The 17,500-nt window shown below is 33.8% G+C and overlaps 2 protein-coding genes across 2 annotated transcripts in view; one reads left to right on the forward strand and one right to left on the reverse strand.

The window, feature by feature from the left end:
- LOC125033973 (protein FAM91A1-like) overlaps positions 1 to 2,245 on the forward strand; it is a 15,362-nt gene extending 13,117 nt beyond the window's left edge. Inside the window, 4 exon segments of the mRNA XM_047625576.1 lie at positions 1 to 112; positions 439 to 585; positions 876 to 945; positions 1,536 to 2,245. The exon segment at positions 1 to 112 is cut by the window's left edge and continues 58 nt beyond it. Coding sequence (XP_047481532.1) covers positions 1 to 112; positions 439 to 585; positions 876 to 945; positions 1,536 to 1,661 — 455 coding nt within the window. The 3' untranslated portion in view covers positions 1,662 to 2,245.
- A 2,289-nt stretch (positions 2,246 to 4,534) lies between these two features.
- The window catches only part of LOC125034107 (mitotic spindle assembly checkpoint protein MAD2A-like), a 13,132-nt gene continuing 166 nt past the window's right edge, over positions 4,535 to 17,500 (reverse strand). Inside the window, exons 2-5 of the mRNA XM_047625747.1 lie at positions 11,910 to 12,056; positions 11,489 to 11,618; positions 11,204 to 11,310; positions 4,535 to 10,116 (exon numbers count right to left, since the gene is read on the reverse strand). Coding sequence (XP_047481703.1) covers positions 9,950 to 10,116; positions 11,204 to 11,310; positions 11,489 to 11,618; positions 11,910 to 12,056 — 551 coding nt within the window. The 3' untranslated portion in view covers positions 4,535 to 9,949. The remainder of the gene's footprint in view (positions 10,117 to 11,203; positions 11,311 to 11,488; positions 11,619 to 11,909; positions 12,057 to 17,500) is intronic.

Below are 17,500 nucleotides of genomic sequence, written 5' to 3' on the forward strand. Positions count from 1 at the left end.
CAGTGCCTGGTGAAGATTTTGACCCGGCTGGGACTTCCATTCCTCAAGTCATTAGTTTTGATGATGTGGCTAGCATTGTGCATGAGAGGAGCGAAGGGCAGGATCCTCGGAGGTTAGTTCTTTATCTTGCATAGAAAGACTGTGGTGTTTTTGAAGGATATTTTGCTTCTAGAATGAAATTGAAAGTGGAATATGTGTGTTTGAGAAGAATGTTGGTGTTGAATTACTAGTAACTGTAAGATATAAGTAAATTGAATCTTGTTGCTATTGGAACACTGTTGCTTGAAAGATATGGCTGTGTAAAGAGGATCTAGTCTATTGAGATATGGTTGAGTTGGATATATGAGAATTATGGAAAGCCTTGTAGTAAAAGAATTACCACTGAGCATAGGAAGTTGTACAATTCTAAATGTTGATTTCTCTTCTGAACGGTGGCAGAGAGGGCATGACACTGCCTCTAGGTGGTCCAACTGTTGATCAGTGGCATCTGCTGGAGTGCCACTTTGGCTTGCCCCTGTTTGATGCTTCTCTCAACCAGCAAGTCTCCCAGAAGATCATCTCGCATCAGCTTTTTAGCTCAGAGAGGTGTGAATCTTATGTTATGTTGAAAGCCAGCAGTTTTATGTGGGTGTCTCTGCTTTAGCTATAGGGATATGTATATGTTTGTGTATCTTTTCACACATACAGCATGTAAGTGAGCATATGTAAATGTTATTGTACTATAATGATTTCTGTATTTATTTTTCATATGAGTGTATATTTTTTGAAATAAGAGAAATTATATAATCAGTAGAACTTTGAATATACTAACAAAGTGCATTTTGGGACTGATATGATCAGCATTTTATTTATTTTTTGATTCTCTCCTTTACCAGCATTGAAAAATTCAGTGAATCCAACACCAGATTAATTCACAGCTTAAGGAACTTTATCAGTGGAAATAAGGTGAGGAAATATGTCTTATCAGTGGTTTGATTATGTGCACTTCTTGTCACTTTACAGTATATGAGATAATATTTATTAATAATATTTCAGTTGACATATGATGTGAATGTTGCAGATTTCTTTTCTTTATGGCTCTGCAAGCGTTTAATCACCAAGAGTCAGTAATAATCATACCTGATCTTGCCTGTTTACCCTTATCCTTGATGTTTGGAAAGATTTTAATTTTTTATTTCTTATCACTATTAGTATTTGTCACATTAAAGTAACTCCATTATTGATAAGAACGATGATAATAATATTGATAATGTCAATAGTGATCTTATTAGCATTAGAAGAAAAATATAATTTTTTACTGAAAAATCATGGAATGGGGCAATCAGGTAAGGTTAGGTAAGCCCACTAATTACTGCTTGTTTGAGTTATCATCTGGGCATCTGGAAACTATCAAAAGACTTTGTTAATTGATAACAGCTAATAAAGGGCTAATTGAGGCTTTATGAGAGTCAGATACTATGAGTCTCTTGCAGAATGTCATTAATTTTAAATTTTCACCCTTCACTTATGAAATGTCATTCTCCACTGATTGGCAGGCACAAGGTGTATGTACAGAGGTGCAGCAGAGGGGAGGCTGCCGTGAAGGTGCTTCCAACTTGCCCCTACCCACCACACCCCTGCTCTTCTGTGGAGGTTCTTTAGCCCCTTGGGAGGGTTCCTGATAATAAAAATGCAAGAGGAATTAGCACATTTGGAGATAAGTATGCATGAGTTTGTGGAAAGAATGTGTGATTGGAAGCAGGTTTGCCTGGATAACATGAATGTATTAATGAAGAGGCATATTATCTAACTAAGGCCAAGTGTGATGTGTGGAGATTGGATTTAAATGAGTCATTTGACAGTACGAGTAATGAAATAACCGTGACTACAAGGTAGAAATCTATATTTTTCTCCCCTTGGGCTATATATACTGTAGTGCATCCTGTAAACCTGCAACTTAGATTCTAATAAAGGTGTAAGAGTTCTTAGATAACAGATGTGAATCTGCAAGACACTGTAAATTATGGCAACAAGTCATATCAAGAGTACTGTGCAAACTTTTGGATAAAAGCTTAATGTGTATGCATTATTATCAGTGTTATTATTTAAAGTGATATTTAGGTGTGTGATCATATGTACATTCCAACAGGCTTTTGTTTATATCTGTTTACACATGTACAGCATACATGTATACAATGCTATAGAGTTATATTCATCATATATGGCAAAACATAAAAAAAAAAAAAAAAAAAAGTTACAGAATGCATCACACATAAAAAGTATAGTCATGGCCACTCATGTACACATCCATATACATTATCTCATTCATTCTCGCTGTTTTTGCTCTTGCTGCCTCTTGCTCTATCTTTCTCTCAGTCACTCTTGCTTTTAGAAATTCTTTCCTGTATCAATTCGAAGCATGTATATATGTATACAGTATGTGATCTCTTATCTAAAATTAACTTGGAGTTATTAAAGAAATTTCAGTTATTCACTGATTACCTTGTATTTATTTGACAAGAAGTTTTCCAGTGAATGGAAGATTTTAAAAAGTTGCCTAAGAAGAATGGAATTGGTGAAGAATTTATTTGTACCAATTTTTTTTTTGTCTAATGACATCAAATCATATATGTGTAGCAGTATATATATATATATATATATATATATATATATATAAATATATATGTATTTGTGTGTGTGAATATGTATATATATATATATATATATGTGCACACACACACACACACACACACACACACACACACACACACACACACACACACACACACACACACACACACACACACACACACACACACACACACACACATATATGCATGTATGTATATGTATTTATATTATGTATATGTATATATGTTATATATATTATATATGTCATATATTATATATGTTATATATTATATATATTATACATTATATATGTTATATATTATATGTTATATATATATTGTATATATATTATATAAACACACACAGACATATCCTAGAAGTTCAGTAGGTTTATTTCCGTCCAGCTTATAATCAGGATCCCACCAAAATAAACCACAATATTATTGGAATTTAATCTGTCTGGCCCCAAGATCTTAATGCATGCATGTCCTGACTACAATGGGCTGTCTCATTAAATTCACATGCTAAGGTTACTTCATACTTGAGCTTCTTGTAGTTTTACTCATTTTTAACCCACTGGCACCAGGTACATAAACTGTCCATTATAGTTTTTCCCAATTTTGATTACACAGGAATCTCTCCTCACTGGGTCACCAAGTGGATTAGTATCATCACAAATGTCAATATTTTTATTTCGTATTCTTACTGGTATTATGATTATTGTATTTTTATTGGTAAAGAATATATCTTTCCAAAAATCAGGAAAAGAGTAAAAAGGCCTCAAGTAGGCCTATTACTTGACTACGTCTTGGTGACCAAGTACTTCTGGAGTCGACGATATTTAGACAAAATTAATAAACTAAAATCACAATGAACTGGGCATATATATACACATCCTCTCCTGGTGTCATTGAGTTGATGTCCGAGGTTCCTGAACACATAAAATAAGGGACAATTCACACACCAATCCACTTGAAACACACACACAAACAAACAAACAAACAAACAAACAAACAAACAAACAAACACACACACACACACACACACACACACACACACACACACACACACACACACACACACACACACACACACACACACACACACACATTTTAAATTTCATAATGCTGTTGTAATGGGTCAGTCAAAATCCTTTGGTATTATTAAAGACTGTTTGTTATATTGGATCTTCCCTGTTTTTGTTTTAAATTGTGTGAAATATATTTTGTTGAGAGATAAATGTACTGTTTATGGTAATTTTACAATGATGGTAAACTTTCAAAGCATTCATTTTGATGGAGATCAGATTAGGCTTCTAGATCAACAACAGTTTTTGGAAAATGGACAAAACACTTCAAGGAAGGCTGAAGATTGATATTTATTTATTTATTTTTTATTATTCTTAATTTTTTTTTTTGTCTTGCAGTCTATTGTAGAAAAGTTCAGATGTGCCAAGAATAGTGTTAAAAGGCCAATAGTTTGCCATTAGTATAGCAGCCTTTTGGAATTCAGATTTTTTCCTTCATTGAACAATAACGATGCCATACGCACAAAAGATCATACCGTTATGATATACTGAGTAGTTCTGTTTCTTGAGAGTAATGAACGAGTAAAGAGTAACCTTTGTGATAATAATGAAATAGATTGAAAGTTTTACATTAAATTTGCCAGGTAGTTATATTGGAGAACTAACATCCCAGTTAAATGGTAGGCATTTTCTAATAAAGCCTTTTGGGAAAATATTGCAATTCCCACTATGTTTTTCCAATTTTTACTGTTGTTTTGTTTTATGTAATATCAGTGTGTTTACACGATGATTGTTTTGTCATGGTTTCTTCTGTAACGTGTGATTTGATAGTGTGTACAGTTTGAATTTATAAGATTCTTTGAACATTCCAGATTTGGTAATTAAGAAACATGTAGATTTTTTTTTTTTTTTTTTTTTTTTTTTTTATTAGCTGAGCAGAAGAAAATCCTTGATATGTTATAAGTAAATACATACATAATTTTTACCCGTATTTATTTGTTAGCATACTCAAATGTATAATATAAAGTTTGGAGATACAAGTGAATCAAGGCATAATATAATATTAATTTGTCACCAACAAGCATATTGATGCATTTTGTTAATCCCACAATTGTTTTATTTTTATTTTTTTTCCCATATGTCAACCAGTAAGACTTGAGATATAATAGAGGAATTTTACTTCTGCTAACAGCTTAAAAAATATTATTTACTATAACCATTTCTTCAGAAAAAAATATTTTCTCGCTGCTTGTAAAGATAATTTGTATATATTGACACTTGGAAGAAATATATATTTAAAATGTACTGGATTATTGTTTTAGGCACCAAGCTTTATTTTAGTTCAGGTTGAATTATTCCCCCCCCACAAAAACACAATTGATGCAGATAAAGATATTAAATATAAGCTGCTCTAGATCAGTCAAGAATTTGAAGGTGTGTTGTTTCCTTCAACATACCAGGAATTTAGCACTGACTGCCAGTATTAAAGGTTTGCTAATTTGTGGATGTAACCTGTAATCTCTTTTTTAAATCCCCAAACACAACAAGTATTTGTAGTAGTTATAGATCATGGAATTTTTTTTTTTCTTAGCTTCTTTATTTTTTTAATCTTCATTTTTAATTCTAATCTTTTCATTTGCCCACTGATACAAGGTCTTCCAATATCTTCCATAACTGTCAACTGCCGTGCATTGTTTTCCAGACTTTAGTATCCAGAAATATGTTAATTTGCAAAATATAAGATGTTCCTTTGAAAATTTAGCAGTTTTTTTTTTAAGTAAAAGCAAGACTTAAAGATAAAAAATATTGATGAACAAATGAGAATAAAATTAAGTTCTTTGTCATTATTACTTACAAGTTATTTTGTCATAATGATTATATTCAATTATTTTGATTCATCTTTAAGCTTATATTCAGACTTGGGCATTAGAAATAGAAGGCTGAACTTGCTTCTCGCACCCGTCATCCAGTCACATTCGAGACAGTCTGTGATTGGCAGATGGGCTCAAGGTGCCGGTCCAGCTTTCTGTTGCAGATGTCCCAAATGTCTCTGAATATGAGTATTAGTGTGGTGCCCATATCTGGGCTCCACAAGAACCACATATGTATATCATTTATCTGTCTAGCTTTAATAAAGTTAGGTAGTAAATTTGCTGTAAGTACAAGTGAATTATTGTTTTAAAAGTTAAATCAGTATACACTTACTCTGGGAAAATTAAGGGTAATGCATGTTTACCAGTCATAAGTAATCAACTGCATGGACTGTAAAATGGGGACAGGTAATGGTACTTGTACAAAAGGTGTAGAAAATAATGTAAGAGTTTGAATTACATATGTTTTGGAGTGTATTATTACTGCTAAAACTTTGGAAACATCATTAATTTTCCTTCAGGATTAGTGACTTTCTATATTATGGTCAAGGGTAATCTACTCTAGAAAAAATAATTGAAAACTATTCCATCAAAGCCAAATAACCTCGTGTTTTACATATCCATTTTTGATTAAACCGACACATTGTGAAATTTGAATGGACAATCCCCATGCATAAAGTATTATCTTTAGATGTAGATAATTTTGTGTAAATCTGAGGTCCTTCTGATGTAATAAGTTTTCATAATTGTATCTTTAGTTGTCAGAATGTTAATGAATAGTATTGCTATTATAGTACTAAAAGTATAAAAGGGTAGAAAAAAAAAAATGGACTATTTAAGAAATAGAAAATCAGTGTTAGATGTCTGGTTAGTAACATTTTGTTAAACTTGAATATTGATTTTGGAAAACACAACTGTAGATTCATATTTAAATCAATCCATTTTTACCATTGTAAATATTCATAAACCATCTAATTTGAGTAGATGTTGTCTTGCCATAATTAACTGTAAGTTCTTTCTTTATAACCTAAAAGAAGTGCGTAGTCATATATTTTGAGATCCATGTTATACATCTGAAAGGCTTCTATTTAGTTTGACATGTATAAAAATAATGTTTACATCTCTTTTGACTGGTTCAATCTTTAGTTGTAAACCTTTTTTAAAGTCTCTTCTTGGCATCTTATTTTGCCATATTATGTATTTTATATCTTTAATCTGGCTTGAAGCTTCTTATTATGGAATCTTTACTACTAGACTTGTTTAATATTATGCATTGCAAGTAGGTGTAAATCTTTAAAGTTCCAACTTTATATACACATACATGTATGTCTTTATCAAAGTTTATTATCAAAGTTTAAAGTGGTTAGATTTTAATTTATACTAATCAACTGACAAAGAATATTCGACGACAAGTCCACGACACCTCTTCCTGTTCTCAGGCTGGCTGAAGGGAGACCTACATACAATATATATTTTATACCTACTCATGTACATTTCTTCACTCATAGAATGGCTACTGTTATTCTTACAATTAAATTTTTTTTTTTCTATAACACATATTATTTTCCTTTCATATCTGTTCATAGCTCATATTTTTGTAAGATTACACAAAATTCATTACTTAAATTATCTCAACACAAAATAACAAATATTTAATATATTTCTATTTTCTAGATCAATATTAAACCCATTGGATCTGTACGCTTTACTGCCATCATGTGGCCCAAAGTAAAGGCTTATATTAATGGACACTGCTGGGTGCAAAATCGAACACGTGCAATGACAATACTCCATACCTACTCTTTGTAATGTTATTTTCTGCATAGGTATTTTTTTCTTTTTTTTTTTTTTGCCATTTTCCAATTTCCGTATTTGTCATTTGATTTGCTTTACCCAAGTGATAATAGAACTTGCACATTCCATTTTCTCTCTCTAGGTAGTCTGTAATTCAGTGCAACACTAAGTAACATTTTGTTATTTGTGCTGTTTTTTAAATCATAATATTCTAATTTCTATAATACCTATGCTGGTGGTCATGGTGGGCAGGAATAAGATCCAGAGCATGGAAATAGTGTCCTCCCAGGAGCCAGAGCTCTTCCAGTCATGGCTCATGGACACTACAGTCCGTATTTGTTTATTGATAAAAATAATGGAAAAGGCCCTTCCTAAATGCCAAATGAGTCTAATTACCTTCCAAGAGCTTTGTGCACTCGTGGCTTGTCTCACCCTCGCCCATGATGTTTATGTCACCTACTCCTCAAACCAATTTTTTTCATGACATTATAGTCATATCATCCAGATCATAGGGGTTAGGTTTACCTTTTCAGATATTACTATTAGACACTACCAATTGCTTCTTAATTTTCAAATGATTTCTCTCCTTGCTTCATTTTCAATTATTTTATATCTTAAAGAAAATATTTCTTTATGTACTGAAAAATTTCTGCCACATCAACATCTAAGGTCATTAGCAGTGTAATCAAAATATAGTGATAGGGTGGGTAAGAATTTTTTTTTTTTTTTTTTTTTTCTTAAGGCAATTTTTGTGGATTCCCAGAATGGTTAATGGTTAAAACAAATGAATGTGCTAGACATCAAGGTTATATAGCATTACAAAACCACCAAACTTATGTGACCTCACCTGATTTTCCCTTTCTTTGAGTTCGTTATATTTAGCAAAGTGAAAAAAAATATTTTTAACCCCTTGGTGACAGGTGAAGAAAACTAAAGAAAAAACAAAAAACAAAAAAACTATGCTCTGCTGATCAATGGCAATGCGCCGACTTTGATCGCGGGAGTTTGGTACATCAAGCCGAATCACCGCCTCGTAGCGCTTTGGTGTTTTGGCGCGCTGCCCTGGCATACAGCCACACTCCACACTTTGAGCGGTTTGTTATGTCGTGAAGGGGTTAAAATCCAGGAAAATGGTAAACAGCAGGCAGGAAACGGGCAGGATTAATAATCAATTACTGGTGACTCAGACTTGTGGAGCCAACTGTGTGTAAATACAATTAATAAACTGAACTGTTCATTAGCAAGGCATGTACCTATATGCCATCCCCAGCAGGATCAGATTAATAACCCATCACCGCCAGGTGAACAGAAATCCCATAGCGTGATAAACTTAATGTCTGGCAATGGCCAAACACTGGGCGCGGGAGACCGTGACATCAAGCCAAACATCCTGCTCCACGCGCTCTGGCGCACTCTGTAGACCAAGTGGTTTGTTATAACACTGGTACACGTGACACTTCTGGGTTGGGTTAAGGAGGAACCAAATTCCAAAAATGTGCCTGTTGTGTGAAGGCTGTTAGCCGGGCATTAGGGGGTAATGTTTTAATATTAAGGAACAAAGAAAGAATACTTATATTAGTTACAGAAATTTATATAAAAAAGTCTTAAAACAATGCCAATATATAAACAATATACTAGTAAAATACAAACAGTTTATTTGTTATGACAAATGCAACTTCCATTCGTTAAAACCATAAAAATTAAGCTTTCTTGCCAAATTTCAGATTTTCTCACCATTTTCATTGCAAGTTTGAATATCAGGATAACTCAACACAAATACACAAATGTATTCTAAAAACCTCACACTCTAGCCATATTCCATCAAGTTGGACTGGGCCTTCCCTGATACATAATATCTACAGCATCTATGACTGCTAACACAAAATAAAGGATGAACTCTGATGCATTTCACTGACCAGCACACTGTAGGAGGAAATTGCTGTCCACATTTAACCAACTACACCATATCAAACTTGTTTAATGCTATAAAAGGATGAGAATCGAGATCCAGTCATTCACTTACATATCTAATTACAATGAAGAGCACCAGAATATTTTTTTTTAAGTAATTATTACAATATTTTTTGGAAAAAACAGACTCCTTGAAGAGAACTTACATTATAAACTGGGACTTTATCACACACACGAAAGACAGAACAGATAAGAAAAACAAATCAAGCATATTTTGTGTTCCTACAAAGTAAGCCTTATCTACTGAGCATATGTAAAGCTTTTTTCTAAAATAAATAGACAAGAGCTTCCCATCAATCTAGGATCAACTTCATGAAACAAAATCTTTCTTTCCTTGAGTATCTACATAGAAAATGCACAGCTAGTGTTGTCTACCACAAGATTTTCTATGAAATTATATGAATTTTCCATATTACCAATAACACCAAAGATAGAAGTCTGGCCAAAGTCTTGTACATATTTATCTAAACTTTCAATTCCTCCAAGCTACAGAATAAGTTATAGATTAATACACTTATTTTAGTAAAAAGAGAATCTATCTTTGAATGCTACAATGCAAGATCTAAAGAGGAACTTCCAATTATGAGAGACATTATTATGCCTAAAAACCTAACCTCTCTGAAAATTTGGTTACACGCTGAAAGGATGAGGACCCAAGAAGCTGCACCTGCAACAATCAGAGGTCTACCTTGTAACTCACACATGCTTCAACTTTGTGGACCGAAGTAGAGAAGGACTTCAGCCGAACTTCTTGAGAGTTTGTAATGAAACAAGGAGCTGACTCTGCCCACTTCTCTGGGACCTCTGCATTTTGGTGTGTGTAAACTAACAAATCAAAGGAACCTGAAATGTTTATTTTTTTGTGTTTAATAAATAAATTGGTGCTCTTAAAATTACAAAAAATCAGTAAAGGCCTTATCACACTAGCACCTTTTCTGTCAATTTTTGTTTCCATAAGTCTGACTCTATCACACTGGCATAGTACAACTACCAAGTTAACCCCATGCCACTAGGAAAATGCAGCGTTCACTGTAGTTTTGTTTTGTAAAATGTCTACACATAGATAGCTCTATAAGTGCTTGGCCACCAAGGAGTCACCTTGTGACCAAACCTCATTTCAGGTTTCCTTGAAATGAGGTGAGGTCACAAAAATTTAATATCAATATCAATGCTGTAATTATTACTCACATTATAATTATGATTATGTTATTAACGTTATATGATGACCCTTTTCCAAAAATCAAGAAAAAGGGTCATCATGTGGAATATGTGATTGTATACTTGTAAAAATCATTAATCTTACATTGGGCATGGCATGTAGCATGTATGTACAAGCCATCCCCAGTGGCACTGGGTTATGAAAGATGGTGCCATGTTTGTTTATGTGGGCACTATCTGCGTAAGGTCCCCAAAATCACAAGCATTTTCTATGCCATAGCCATATTTTGAATAAATATAATTTTGTACAGGAGACTACTATATTTCTACTAAATAGAAATATTCTTGATTATTGGATTATACTTATAATGAATTTCTTATACTTTATTTATAAACAAAACATTACATAAGTCCTATGTAGCAAAAGACCAAGACAGATATTAGTCCAAAGAAAATGGTCACCACTGTTTTTGTCAGGCATTTAGCATGCTTGTAAAGCATGAGGAAAACCTCAGATCCATGTGGAGGTGCAAAAATTGACAAAAAAAAAGTGCAAGTGTGATATGCCCTTACATGATTAGCATTTCTAAATTCATACATTTGCGAAATGTGCTCAAAATAGCCAAACATATCAAACTTACATTTAATAAAAATATACTATGAAAATATGTATTCAAAATGCTGTATCATTTCTATTTCTATTATGCTATCTTTTCATAAATAAACAAAAGAATAAGACAGATTGACACTCCAAAAATGCAAGGGTACTTACAAACACAATCAAGTAGGGGTAAAAAGGTCACAGAGGCGGTGATTTGACGAATAACATCTCGCATCTCTTTCTGGATCACTTTTAGATCTTTAGAGCCAATTTTACCCCTTAAAAAGAAAGAAAGAAAGATTAATTCACAGAAATAAAACAAAGGTTAACAAGATATTGCAAACATTGATTGCAAATTTTTACAGTTTTATTCCTGGACACTAGTAGCAATACCTTTGAAAGCCATTAAAAGATATTTGCTAGTTTTATGAGGTAAATAGGGAACCACCAACTTACTCTTTAATAGACTGAGGGCCAAATCCTGGCTCATGCTGGATATCAAAATCCCATCGCTCTAGAACTTGCTGGGTATCGACATTGCTCACAGCAAGTACCAGTCGCTGAATTTCTCCTTGCTCTAGCCAGTCTGTAAGCATAACAATTCATATTATATAGAAGGCTTCCTTTCTGTTGGATCTAGTGTTATGCATACTTTATTTTTTAAAAATCTCTTGGCAATAACTACAAAAGTCAAAGCTACGAATATTACTTTCTTCTTACTGATAGTTTACAAAAGTTTACATTATAAACATGTATCTCTTTCCTTTATTTAGATTATCATTACATTTAAGCCTTTACAGTTTACAAACCTATACGAACAACTGCAAATCCACCAACCTTCAAACCTCAATGAAAGTACAAATTAGTAGGGACATACCCTTAATCTGAGCCAAGACATTATTCAAGTATTCCTTCACTCCCTCATCTGTTGTGGTAAGAAGAGTGAGGCCATACTGCTGCTGGAATGTGAAGGACTCCGGGGGGTAGATACCACGCTGGTACAAGATACTGTTGATTCCAAAATCTGCAACAGAGACAACACTGCAATGAAGCCTGAACTATTATGCTAGTACAAATGTCTATTACACCTACATTGGGTATACCATTTGCAGGCTATGAATGGATTTGAAACAGTTAGCCACATACTTTTTGCACAAATATAACTTATGTACTGGGTAAGAGGAAATCACAGTAACTATATTTTCCAGGAAGTGAATGCCTCTACTACTTGATAGCTAAATTATCATATATCAAAGAGCAAAACTGAAATATACTGGGCTGAAGTTCAAGAAATGTTATGGTGAAACTTGCATATTCCCAAGTTGTCTTACACACACCTATCTAACTACAAATTTCAGATCCATATAATAGTTAACCCCTTGCCGACGGATACGACGGGTAGACACGTGCTTTGCCCACTGTTAGTACTTGTTTGATTGTTTATACACATAGATGGCTATACTTGTACTAAGTCACCAATGAGCCAGTTAGGAGTACTGCCCGTCTCGCCCGTTCACCCTTTTCTTTGATTTACGAAATATTTTACATTATCTTATTTTGCTGTTACTAATATTAAAAAACATTATAATAATTATAATGTTTATAATAAAAATAACACCATCGATATCCATAGCACTAGTAAAAAACACGGTTTTCCCGCCAATTCAAATCACGTATGGTCACAAGGTCTATTAATTGACTCCTTTGTGGCTAAGCACTAGCAAAGCCATCTATGAGCAGACATTTCACAAAAAATATAGAAAATGGGCACAGCATTTCCCCCCTTTTTTGTTAATTTTCCCCGACGGCATTGGGTTAAGGAATATGATCATTGAAAATTTCAATGGTGATTTTTATGAGAAACAAGAAAAATTATAGGCAAGGTCTAGGATAAATGTGTCAGCATTTTCAAGACTGCTTTTTAACCAGTCCTCTTTTTTCAAGTTACATGTAAGAATAATATTGTAGAAAGAACCACCTTCAGAGAGGGATGTTTTGAAATTGGTATAATCTCCATTTTCAACATATACATGACAGACAGATTTTACAGACAGATATTAAATAAAGACTAAGACAATCATCTAGGTGTTCATCTATGAATATTGCGCTGTATTTGGGATTTTATGTACATCATGTGTCAAAATGTTGATTTGCAGTGGTAGACTGAACCAAAGTAAGATGTTCAACTTAAGCTTACTTTTCAAGGAGGGATCATTAACAGGCTTTGTGAATGATTAAACACTAGCCCTCAATCGATGCATTGGCCTGTCATAACATACATTTTGCAATTGGAAACAAGTTTTTAAAACAATTTAACTTTTAGCTACTCTCATGACAATTATATGACTGCATCTATCAAGGTTCATTAATTTCCTTTGTATCTTAGAATACATAAATCTATTGACACCACATACTAATACGTACGTATGTTTGAAAGTATGTATGAAACAAAATAAATAAGAATATGCAGGTAAAATGTCCACTATTTCAAAGATACAACCTCTACCTCCATCTCTCCAATAAGATAGCCCAAATAAATGTGTATATATATTACTGTCAATTTTGCATGCTAAATTTATACTAGGCTTAGTATGTAAAAAAGACTTAAGTGAGTTGTAAATACATCTCTCATGGATCATCCTTCCAATTTTACACTAGACCTTCTTCTGATTTTAATAATGCCATAATTAATAACCTGTTCATGATAAATGAGGTACTTCTTAAAATGACTCAAGTGGCCAAAAGACCAACAAATCTTCATTCAGGTAAGATAAGTCTAAGTGTGTGTAGACCTCTCAAGCAACTGAACATCATTTAACCCAATTGCCACGAATGGAAAGAATACATGCCATGCCCAATGTAATACAAGTTTATTTTTTGTATTTACACAGGTTCTAGAAGTGTTTAGTCACCAAGGAGTCAGTTATTAGACCTACCTATCTCACTTGTTTACCCTTTTCCTCGACCTTTGGAAAGGGTCTATTGCATTATTTCATTGTCTTAAATGTTAGAGATTTTTACTAACAATTTAATAATCATAACATCAATAACAATAATAACAATATCGATATTAACTGTATTAAAAAAAACAACACCTTTTCCCATCAATTCAAGGAATGGGGAAATCAAGATCAGTCACCAGGGCTACTGATAGACTCCTTGCTGGCAGAGCACATGCGGGGCCATCTGTAACAACATTCCCAAAAAACAACAGGGGACAGAACATAGATCCGGGGCGATTGGGTTAAGTAAATAGTCCAGACTGAATCTTGAGTTGAAAGTTTGTAAGCCATGGCGATCACTGAAGTTCTATCTCTGATTTACCAAGAGCCATATAATCTAAACTTGCAATAAATGTGTAAGAATGGTTAATGGTTTAAACAGATAAATATACTAGACAAAATGAGTAAGAAGCTGAATATAAAACTTTGAAAGCCTGTGATGACAAAAAAGATTCTTGCACAAATAGGAAAAGTTTGCTATTATCCAGCAGTCTCTCGTGCTTCCATCATTCATATTATAACTTGCCCATGTATATTGTAGAGTAAAATATCCATCTCTTTTCTTACCACACACTTAGCAGATGCCAGGCTTGGGTTAGTTACTTTCCTAAATAGTTTCACTATCCATTAAAGCTTAGACTTGAAAATCTTGCAAGTTATGGTTCCCTGACAAAACATTTTGATAAAATGGAGGAGGGTAACCATGGTTTTCAAATATTAATATTTTCTTGTGTATTTTGATGTGTTCTAAACAAATCGAGTATTTAAATCTTCCAAGGCCACAAACAACAAGCAACATGAAGCCATCCTTGCTTATAACTGGCCTAATCCAGACATTAGGTTTGAGTGGTGACTCTCCTGTGTGTGTGTAGCTTCTAACTCCAGCCCACACAAACACTAATGAGTGGTATCAAGACTCCTTGCCTCCCTTTTGTAATATTTCTTTTTGCATATGTATTTAGCCACTTTAGGCTGCATATTTGTCATTTGTTATGCAATATCAAGATGGTAATTGATCATATTATCTCTAAAGGGAGTCTATAACTGTACAAAACCAACATGTGAAATTGTTAAATTAAACATATTTTTGTATTATCCAAGTGCCACTGATCATGGTGGAGAGAATAGAATCCTAAGCATGGAAATGTCCTTCCTGAAGCCCTTCCAGGCATGGTTGATGGATGGTACATTCCAAGAGCAAGATTCCTGTCCTAAATGCCCAGAGTTGAATCTTCCTCCAAGACCTTAGTGCATTCGTGATGAATCATCAGTGTTACCCTGGCCAAATATTTCATGGTGGCATATTCCCCTCACCTGGCCTTTTGCCAGATTTTTCCATGACATGACAGTCACCCAACCAAATCCAAGGTATGTTTGACAGGTTATTGTTTTCTGGCAAACTGTGAATATAAAGGATTTTTCTCTCTCTCTAACAACAGATGGCTCTTTTTCAATAAAATGCTCATCTACTAAAACCAGAAACCCTTCATTTATTTATCTGTGATTCATAAAGGTTGAAGAGACTGCTAAAAGTATTAAACATCTATATTAATTAACTTTTATCTTTTCAATTGTGCAGTTATAAAATTACTAATGAAAAATGTCACAAGTTTGAGCATATTCCCTTCACCTGGTCTTCTGCCAGATTTTCCCATGACATGACAGTCACCCAACCAAATCCAAGATACATTTAATTGGTCATTGTTAACTGCAAAACTGTGAATATAAAGGATTTTTCTCTCTCTAACAGATGGCTCTTTTCCACTAAAGTGTAACACCTAGTAAAACAGAAACAGCTCATGATTAATGTTACCGAGAACGATGCACAGAGATAGAGTGAAATGGACACTGCCATCGTAATGAGCACAAAAAATAAAGTAATAAACAGCACAGGTACAGCTGCAGCGAATAAGGGGGAGGGGAGGTATACAGATGGGCTTGCCCCCTGTCTAGGGAATAAATGGAAGGCAGAAAGGTTAGATTTGGATTTTGGGCTTGCAAGACAGCCTGGAGGGTGTATCAGTCTCAGTAACAGATACCCACTTCAATTATTTATTTGTAAGTCATAAAGGTTTAGGAAACTGCTAAAAGTACTAAAGATCTATATTGAATAACTCTCATCTTTTCAATTTGCAATTATAAGATCACTGGTGAGAAGTGTCTCAGGTTTCAGCAATCAAGAGCTAAATATATCAATTTCAAGCCTATTTATCATAGAAGAAAAAAAGGAAAATGAAAAGGAAAACTTTGGCTCCAAAATAAGAACCTGACAGCATATACCTTAGCATAGTGCTTTATCAATGCCATAAGATCTAGAATTGTAATGTGCAAATTGATGCAACAGGTGTGATAAAATGCACTTCAGGTCTTTATAACTCAAAAATCATAATACAGTTAAACATTACAATCATGTAAAAAGAAAAAAAATTCCAACTTCAGGAATTCAGATTCTAAAGAAAAGAAAAGAAAATGAAAAGGGAAGGAAAGCAAAATAAATAATAACTAGAAATAACTGGATTCCTCTGTACAGCTGGGAATCCCCCCCCCCCCCATATTCCAGGAAATAAATAAATTATTCTCCTACCCAATCACATAATTTTTCACATATTAGAACTGATACAGCTGACGGTTTTCAAGTGTTTCACTCGTTCCTTCATATACATAACCTTTACCGTTTACCTCACTGACAGCGGCAAGTTGAAACTGTACTAGGCCTCCAAGAAGTCTAATCTGGACGTGCTAATGAATGACATGTAAGGCTTTCTTACTCAATTTCCTTCTGTTTTACATATACAAATTTCTAAACACCAATTTCAAATATGACAGTTTGATTTATTTCCGAAATCACATTTTCCCTATAAACTTTGAGACAACCGCTCTAATATAATAGATAGCATGTTTAATGTTACCAACTCGTTAACTTGATAAAAAATCATGCAAACAAAAAACAAAACAAAGGCGGTTATATAATACACGTTACTAATAATTACATTTTTGTGAACGTAACAACTTGGAGAAACCCTTTCTATATCTTACAAAGCTCATCATAGTCTGAGGATAATGTGAACACCATACGTTTGATATAACATTATCACATACAAATAACTCGGAAAACACAAAATACACGCAAATAATACACGTAATAACTAACAAATGCAGAAGGAATCCCACGTGAGACCAGTAACTCGTATGTAATTTTCCCACGGTCAACGAAACGCCATTTTCACACTTTGGGCCTGATTTGTCCTTCAGCATTTGAAAAGGGAAGTTAAAAAATGACATCTCTGCCTAACCAGCGGGGAAATAATGGCATATATCAATGGTAATTAAATCCTTAGCAACAACTCGCACGTACTTTCATCCCGTCATAATTACACCAACGGAACTTTTCCCTCTGATATCACCAAAATTCCAATATAACAGACAGCCAAAACTCGCTAGCCCGTTAGCCCGATTCCCAAGCAAC

This window comes from Penaeus chinensis, chromosome 17 (assembly GCF_019202785.1).
Source record: "Penaeus chinensis breed Huanghai No. 1 chromosome 17, ASM1920278v2, whole genome shotgun sequence".
NCBI lineage: Eukaryota > Metazoa > Arthropoda > Malacostraca > Decapoda > Penaeidae > Penaeus > Penaeus chinensis.